General features: G+C 39.8%; 1 protein-coding gene across 1 annotated transcript; it reads right to left on the bottom strand.

The window, feature by feature from the left end:
• Window positions 1-334: 334 nt before the first annotated feature.
• OR6E1 (olfactory receptor family 6 subfamily E member 1) lies at window positions 335-1,312 on the bottom strand. Its single transcript, NM_001390978.1, is given in 1 exon segment — window positions 335-1,312. A coding segment is annotated over 1 exon segment (978 nt).
• Window positions 1,313-9,158: the final 7,846 nt, after the last annotated feature.

Below are 9,158 nucleotides of genomic sequence, written 5' to 3'. Positions count from 1 at the left end.
CTGAGTATTTATATGGTCTATGACAATGGTTTGATGCTTGAAGGTAACGGTGAATTACAGAGCTAGACCCTGCCCTCAAAGAGTTTGCTCTATTCTATTGGGAAGCCAAGCAGACACAGATAGAATGAACAGAAATAGTCAAATCTGATAATTAAGAAAAATGCCTTGAGGGTCTATATAGCTTCCAAGTTTATGCTGAGTTGCACAGTGACTGGCACCAAGAAACATGTCATCAGAACTTTTCCTGAATGAGAAAGGCTCAGTTCCTTGCCTGGGCCAGATATTGCCTTAGCTTTTCTGGGAATCCTAGCTTCAGCCTCTTGGTTCCACAGCTTTATAAGAAGAGCTTGTTCATCTGCTCCCTAAACACCTGCTTCACCTGTTTGTTCCTCAGGGTGTAGATGAAGGGGTTGAGCATCGGGGTCACCATGGTGTTGAGCAAAGCCACCACCTTGTTTCTATCTTCCCCCTGGTCACCCTTGTCTGACCGGATATACATGAAGATGCAGCTTCCGTAGAAGAGAGACACAACAGTGATGTGAGAGGAGCAGGTTGAGAAGGCTTTCTGTTTCTCCTTGGCTGAGGGGATGCACAGGATGGTGTGGAGGATGTGTCCATAGCAGGTGGCTGTCACGGACAGAGTGCCTAGTAAGCTGACATTGGCCACAATAAACCCAAGAAGCTCTATCAGACTTGTGTCTGCACATATGAGTTCCAGGAGTGGAAAGTTGTCACAGAAGAAATGATTAATGATATTGGGACCACAGAATGGCTGCTGTAATACGATGAAACTTGGAACAATGATGAGAAGGAATCCTGCCAACCACGAAGAAAGAACCAGCTGGACACAGACCCTTTTGCTCATGATGGTGGCATAACGCAAGGGATTACATATGGCCACATATCTGTCAAAGGACATCACTGCCAGTAAGAAAAACTCTGTGGTGCCCAGGAAGAAATAGAGGAAACTTTGTAAGAAACAGCCTGGGAGGGAGATGGTCTTGTACCCAGTCAGGATGTTGGTCAGCATCTTGGGGAAGATGACAGAGGTGAACCAGATCTCCAGGACAGCAAAATTGCGGAGGAAGTAGTACATGGGGGTGTGGAGGTGTCTGTCCATGAGGGTGATGACCACGATGAGGAGATTCCCCAGTAGAGTGAGGCTGTAGGTCAGGAGGAGCCCCAGGAAGATGAGCATCTGCAGCTCACAGGCATCTGAGAGCCCTAGCAGGACAAACTCTGTGACAGTGGTGTGGTTCTCCATGGCTCTTCTGATCTCTGCTGGAGATGGCCAATCAGAGGTGTGCAGCATCAGAAGTCATGATGTCTGGGGATCTGAGGACATTTGGAAGTGAAAGTCAAGAGGGATGAGGGTGGCATTTTGAGCTGAAGGAATCCTTTTTTTTCTGAAGGACATATCTTCCCCCCACTGACTACTCAAGCTTATTTTTTTTTTTAAAGATTTTATTCTTTTCCTTTTTCTCCCCAAAGCCCCCGGGTACATAGTTGTATATTCTTTGTTGTGGGTCCTTCTAGTTGTGGCATGTGGGACGCTGCCTCAGCGTGGCTTGATGAGCGGTGCCATGTCCGCGCCCAGGATTCGAACCAACGAAACACTGGGCCGCCTGCAGCGGAGCGCGCGAACTTAACCACTCGGCCACGGGGCCAGGCCCCCTACTCAAGCTTATTTTGCCGAGCTTCTGAGGGTATCTGTCTCATGCTTGCTCCCGGGTGTGTCTGTATGTTAGAGGAGAAAGTGGTGATTTGGAGGTGGCCTTTGTAAGGTCTCAATCCAAAAATTATCCTGGCTTACTTTTTTAAATGAAACTTTTATTCCTAATTCCTTAATGCATTCTTTTGCCCCTAAGATTATCACTTCTTTCAATAGCTTTTACTTTTATCTCTACTCCAATATTGGGTCTTCTTTCATAAGTAGTTTATTTGAGGGTAGTAAACTTTTTGCTTAACTAAGCCATTCACTCCATGGATCTACATCATGAGGTAAACTGGCTAAAATAGACGCTATTTGCTGTTTCAAGATTACCTGAATCTTTGATGCCTTTTAGTAATATTTGGATTAATGAAAAGGAAAAATGAAATCTATGAGAGAAAAGAACAACACTCACTAATCAAAAAAAGAAAAATCCAAGTAATAGATGCATAAATAAAAATTCCTTAGTGGTAGTTTGGTATTCAAGGTTTTTAGTGATCTGTTCCCAAACGATATTTCCAGGTTCTTCTCTCATTACATCCTCCCATGGGCTCTAGATACAATAATATTACGACTCCTTGTGTTCTTTGGATTCTTTATCCATTTTATGCTCATGTTTTATGCACATGGTATTTTTTCAGCTTTGCATCATCAGCCTTTCAAATCCTATTTATCCTTTAAGTCTGTCTTCAATAAGTGCTATGATTTCTATGAAGATTTCTCTTCTGAGTGAGTGAGTCTTTCCTCTGTATCCCTCAATTTTATTATAGTTCATTTAATTTTTATCATATTTTATATTTGGTTTTCACTTGTTGCTCATTGAGTGAAAATTTTCTTTATTACTCATTGCATTTTCCACAGCCCTTAGAACAAGTTTTTTGAAAAACTTTGCTTTAATAAACATTTATTGAATGAGAATAACAACTCAAATGTCTGAGAGATGGATTTGATGGTGTTTGACACACAAGGTGAAAGGACATACTTAATGCAGTATTTCCTAGAGGACAGCAAACCTGCAGAGTCATATGCCAGTTAGTCTTAGGTTGATCCATCTGAAGATAGTTTGCTTTTCCTCATGAGAAGATGGAGATGGCTGACCACAAACATTCTCTAAAGGGAGACTCTCCATCTTTGAGAGTGTCTAGAGTTTGAGCTAGTAAATAGACAGAGGTCTGATTGGGTCTGCTAGAGTGCTCTCAGCAGCAAACCCCCCTAAACCCTTAAAAAGATCTTTTTAAAAGTGAGCATCCCTGAAAGTTTCCTTCCTTAAGCATCATCAACTACTACGTTAATTATCAGGCAGAGCTGTAGCAAGAATTATTTGCCAGTCGCTGGAGAATAAAGTTGGGACCCAGTTTAGGTATTTGAAATGAGGGAGATGCTGGAGGGTATTAGTGGGGAGAATGAAATGGTAAACTATATAAACTCTGCTTTTTCTTATGGTTTTACCTTCTTTTTGGTACAGCCTATACTATTCAAAGCCATTCCACAAGCTATCATTATATCTAAAATTTGTTGACAGTTACTAAGGTACACAAAATAGACAATCAGCCTCTGAGGATATAACGAGGGCTCTTCCCCTCAGGTTATTTCTAGGCTCAACATTGTCTAGATTCAACAGTAATTTGAAAAGGAAGTCTCTGCAGCCTAATCATTTGGTTCAAATGTGAGCCCAGGTGGCCAAGGAATTTACCTAACTCTTTCCACAACAGAAGCGGAATCCAACATGAATGTGATACCCAGAAACGTCATTAGGAGCAAATAGGATTGTATTATTTAGACAAAGTCCTGGGTTGGACACATTGGGAGAAAGATGGAATAGTGACTAAGATGAGGAAGAGTTGACTATGAGTGGGAGAGGAAGAAAAAGCTCTGGGTTCGTGCTGAATCATGAGCTTAGCTCTGAGAAAGCAATAAGAGACATTGTGACCAGCCCATGGATATAGCGCATAGACAGAGCTGCTGACAATCTTCTGTTTTTTTCCTGTTTCAAACCAGAGGTCAACAGCTGGGGGGCCTTCCAGATACAAAGGGAAGTGGGCCACTTCATGAATCCCAGGCATTTCTTTCTGTACCTCACATGCTTGATGAGTGAAAGGGGAGACTTGCTTGGCAGCCAGAGAGCCTGGACATGATTGCACTCCACCTCGATCATTCATTGCTTTAAGGGTCAGTCATGTAGTGCTCAGTGGGAAAGTCTCTATGGATGCCCTGGAGGTTTGTCCTGCCATGGCTAGAAATGCATAGCCTTCTGGGCAGTTCTAGTACACTTAGAAGGAGGGTGAGTTCTTCTCCATCTAAGGAAAAGCATTTAAAGTTTCACCCAGACTCGATGTTGTCCAGAGCTTTGGGTTTTCCAAGGGGAAAACAGAGCACAAGGTTGACAGGCAAAATTCCTCAATGTGAGTGAGTAACTTAATGGCTCTGACTGGATAAACGTTGACTTGCCTAACATGGACCCGGAGGGTGGGGCTAAAGTTAGGAATGAGACCCAGTGCGTGTGCTCAGTGTGCCATATTATAAAGGAATATATAAAACAGGTGCCAGGAAGAGGAGTGTTTGGGGAAGCCACTGCTGCTTTACCCTCCTGTGCAGTGACAAGGTAGAGATTACCCTAAAGGTCCAGGGTCAGGTGTCTAGCAGCCCCCTGGGAAGTCCCAGTCAGGCCATTCCAAATTACTCACAAGATTGCAGAAGATATTTGGTTCTCATGGATATTTCTTGAGGTTGCACTGTTGTCTGTGGGCTCTAAATGCAGATCTTATACTACTGGTGTGAGATGTCTCTCTCTCATGAATTTGATAGCATTCTTTAAAAACACCTCTCCTTTTCCAAAGCGTCCTGAATGGTTAGCAGCATTCCCTGGGTAAGAGAATCGTTTCCTTGGACTTCGTCATCATTCAGCTCACAGGATCTGATGAGTCCAGAATGTTTTGAAATCTTCCATTTTCAGCAAGCTCATCCTGGAAAAAAACTTGAAAGAGTACAGTTGTCATTCAGCACAATCCTCCTTCATCCTCTTCTTGGACTAATGTGGGTGATTTTGACTGATAAAGACTTTTATTACATTCTCAAATTGGCCCCGTCTCTGTGAGGTGATATTTCTTCTGTAGACAGTATGGCTCTAAGAGACAGTAGGTGAGCTACTCCTGGAATAAACAGCTCTTTGTGGAGGTGACATCAGGGCTGAAAGATTTGGGTTGCAACTTTGTTTTCTTAAGGGAGCTACTGTTCTTCCAAATTTGATGGGGTTTGGGATCCCCGGAGAATTAGTATAATGAGCCTCACTCAGCCTCTTCCTAACTCTCTTGGCTGTTAACTTCCTACAACTTTGCAAACAAAAGTTTCTGTTGTTTGTTGAGATTAAGAATAACAGTTACTTTTAGTTAAAGTAATAAATCTAATTATGCCTCTGAAATTGGGGCTCATGTCTAATATTAGGCAGCTCTGTTGTTATATGGATGTAAGGAACCATCACAAGCAATATGGAACCTTGGCTAATCCTAGCCTGATCCCTACCTCATGATGGGGTCCTGGGGGGAAGGGACAAAAGAGAAGGAAAGGAAAAAGTTGAGATTAAAATTTTCTCCAGGTTTATTGATGTATAATTGACAAATAATATATTTATTTAAAGTGTATGATTTAATATACGTATACATCGTGAAATGATTTACTTCAATGAAGTTAATTAACACATCCATCACCTCACACAGTTACCATTTTTTTTGTACGTGTGGTGAGAACGCTTAAGATCTACTCTCAGCAAATTTCAAGTGTACAATACAGTCTTATTAGCTAGGAACACCATGCTGTACCAAAGGACCCCAGAACTTATTTATCTTATAGCTAGAAGTTTGTAACCTTTGACCAACATCTCCCCATTTCCTCCACCCCTCAGCCCCTGGCAACCACCATTCTACTCTGTTTCTATGAGTTCAACTTTATATTTGTTTCTTTGTTTAGATTCCACATATAAGTGATAGCATACAGTATTTGTCTTTGTCTGGCTTATTTCACTTAGCATAATGCTTTGCAGGTTCATTCATGTCGTTGCAAATAGCAGAATTTTCTTCTTTTATATGGTTGAATAATATTCCATTATATATATATATATATATATATATATATATATATATATAAACTATCTCTATATATACCACATTTCTTTATTTTTTTATTAAGTTAACATTGATCTTAACATTATATAAATTTCAGGTGCACATCATTATATTTCAATTTCTGTGTAGACTACATCATATTCACGTCCAAAGACTAGTTACCACCCATTACCATACACATATGCCCTGTCACCTCTTTTGCCCTTCTCCCTGCCCCTTTTCCCTCTGGTAATTGCCAATCTAATCTCTGCATGTATGTGTTTGTTGTTGTTGTTTTTATCTCCTACTTATGAGTGAGATCATACAGTATTTGACTTTCTCCATCTCCCTTATTTCACTTAGCATAATACCCTCAAGGTCCATCCATGTTGTCACAAATGGCAAGATTTCATCTTTTCTCTTATAGCTGAGTAGTAGGTCATGTTGGTTTATAACATTGTGTAAATTTTAGGTGTACATTATTATACATCCGTTTCTGTATAGATTGCATCGTGTTCACCACCAATAGTCTAGTTTTTATCTGTCACCATACATATGTGCCCCTTACCCCTTTCACCCTCCCACATCCTCTTCCCCTCTGGTAACCACTAATCTGTTCTCCTTATCCGTGTGTTTATCTTCCACTTATGAATGAAATCATGCCGTCTGGCTTATTTCGCTTAGCATAATACCCTCAAGGTCCATCCATGTTGTTGCAAATTGCACAATTTTGTCTTTTCTTGTGACTGAGTAGTATACCATTGTATATATACACCATATCTTCTTTATCCATTCATCTGTTGATTGGCACTTGGGTTGCTTCCACATCTTGGCTATTGTGAATAATGCTGCGATGAACACAGGCGTGCATAAATCTCTTTGAATTGTTGATTTCGTGTTCTTTGGATAAATATCCAGTAGCTGGATAGCTGTATCATATGGTATTTCTATTTTTAATTTTTTGAGAAATCTCCATGCTGTTTTCTATAGTGGCTGCACCAGTTTACATTCCCACCAGCAGTGTATGAGTGGTTCCTTTTCTCCACATCCTCTCCAACACTTGTTATTTCTTGTCTTGTTAATTATTATCACTCTGACTAGTGTGAGGGATATCTCATTGTAGTTTCGATTTACATTTCCCTAATAATTAGTGATGTTGAACATCCTTTCATGTGCCTGCAGGGTATCTGTATGTCTTCTTTGGAAAAATGTCTGTTCATATTCTCTGCCCATTTTTTGATCAGGTTGTTTGTTTTTTTCTTTTTGAGTTGTGTGAGTTCTTAATATATTTTGGAAATTAACCCCTTGCCAGATATATGATTTGCAAATATTTTCTCCCAATTGGTGGATTGTCTTTTCATTTTGTTCATGGTTTCCTTTGCCTTGCAGAAGCTTTTTAGTCTGATATAGTCCCATTTGTTTATTTTTTTCTTTTGTTTCCCTTGCCTGAGTAGACATGGTATTTGAAAAATTACTGCTAAGATTGATGTCAAAGAGTGTATTGCCTATATTTCCTTTTAGGAATTTTATGGTGTCAGGTCTTACATTTAAGTCTTTAATCCATTTTGAGTTAATTTTTGTGCATGGTGTAAGATAATGGTCTGCTTTCATTCTTTTGCATGTGGCTGTCCAGTTTTCCCGATACCAATTGTTGAAGAGACTTTCCTTTCTCTGTGTATGTTCTTGGGTCCTTTGTCAAAGATGAGCTGTCCATAGATGTGCGGTTTTATTTCTGGGTTTTCAATTCTGTTCCATTGATCTGTGTGTCTGTTTTTGTGCCAGTACCATGCTGCTTTGATTACTGTATCTTTGTAGTATATTTTAAAGTCTGGGATTGTGATATCTCCAGCTTTGTTCTTTTTTCTCAGGATTCCTTTGGCTATTTCAGGTCTTTTGCTGTTCCATATAAATTTTAGGATTCTTTGTTTCATTTCTGTGAAGAATGTCTTTGGGATTCTGATTGGGATTGCATTGAATCCGTAGATTGCTTTAGATAATATGGACATTTTAACTATGTTTATTCTTCCAATCCATGAGCATGGGATATCTTTCCAATTCCTTATGTCTTCTTTGATTTATTTCAATAATATCTTATAGTTTTCAGTGTATAAGTCTTTCACCTCCTTGGTTAAGTTTATTCCCAGACATTTTATTCGTTTTGTTGCTGTTGTAAATGGGATTGTATTCTTGAGTTCTCTTTCTGCTAGTTCTTTATCAGTATATAGAAAAGCAGCTGATTTTTGAATGTATCTCTTTGAGATACTGATTTTTTTCTTCTGATATATACCCAGAAGTTGGATTGCTGGATCATATGATATTTCTATTTTTAATTTTTAAGGAACCTCCGTACTGTTTCCCATAGTGGCTGTACCAACTTATATTACCACCAATGGTCAACAATGGTTCTCTTTTCTCCACATCCTCACCAACACTTACTACTTCTTGTCTTTTTTATAATAGCCATTGTAACAGGTGTGAGGCAATGTCTCATTGTGGTTTTGATTTGCATTTCCCTGATGATTAGTTGAGCAGCTTTTTGCGTACCTGTTGGTCATTTGCATGTCTTCTTTGGAAAGATGTCTACTCGGGTTCTTTGCCCATTTTTTTAAATCAGCTTATTTGATTTTTTGCTATTGAGTTGATTTTTCATGAGCCCAAGTATCTCTCTTGAACGCCAGAACCATCTATCCAACTATTTAGTGAGGATCTTTACCTGGACACCTTAAAGCCAATGTGTTAAAAGTGACTGGAAAATACACCAGAGATTAATAAAAGTGATCCTTGTTTCATGTGGTAGTTTGGGTGGATAGGGACAGGGTTGATGGCATGATTCCTTACCATATATATTTTTATGTATTAAAAAAATTGAATCAAGTGAATTTTTAAGAATATAATGATTGAGGGGCTGGCCCAGTGGTGCAGTGGTTAAGTTCACATGTTCTGCTTTGGGGGCTTGGGGGTTGCTGGTTGGGATCCCAGGTGCGGACCTATGCACCTCTTGTCCAGCCATGCTGTGACAGGCATCCCACATGTAAAATAGAGGAGGATGGGTACGGATGTTAGCTCAGGCCAATCTTCCTCAGCAAAAAGAGGAGGATTGGTGGCATATGTTAGCTCAGGGCTAATCTTTCTCAAAAAAAAATTTAAAAAGTTAAAAACGTTACTCAAAAAATAAAATAAAATGATTGATGAATGAAAATATGTGAATGCATCATCTCTCCCTCCCCCTATCCACTTCTACCCAAACTTTGCCTTCTTATGTAGTCTTGTTTATGTGAACAGTATCATCATTTCCTTGGTCACCCAAGCCAGAGTTTGAGAAGTGATCTTAGACTCTTTTCTCTCCTTCA

Source organism: Equus caballus, chromosome 1, assembly GCF_041296265.1.
Source record: "Equus caballus isolate H_3958 breed thoroughbred chromosome 1, TB-T2T, whole genome shotgun sequence".
NCBI classification, from domain to species: Eukaryota; Metazoa; Chordata; class Mammalia; order Perissodactyla; family Equidae; genus Equus; species Equus caballus.
Note: the sequence above shows the minus strand (reverse complement) of the source record. Positions and strands in the feature narration are given on the sequence as shown.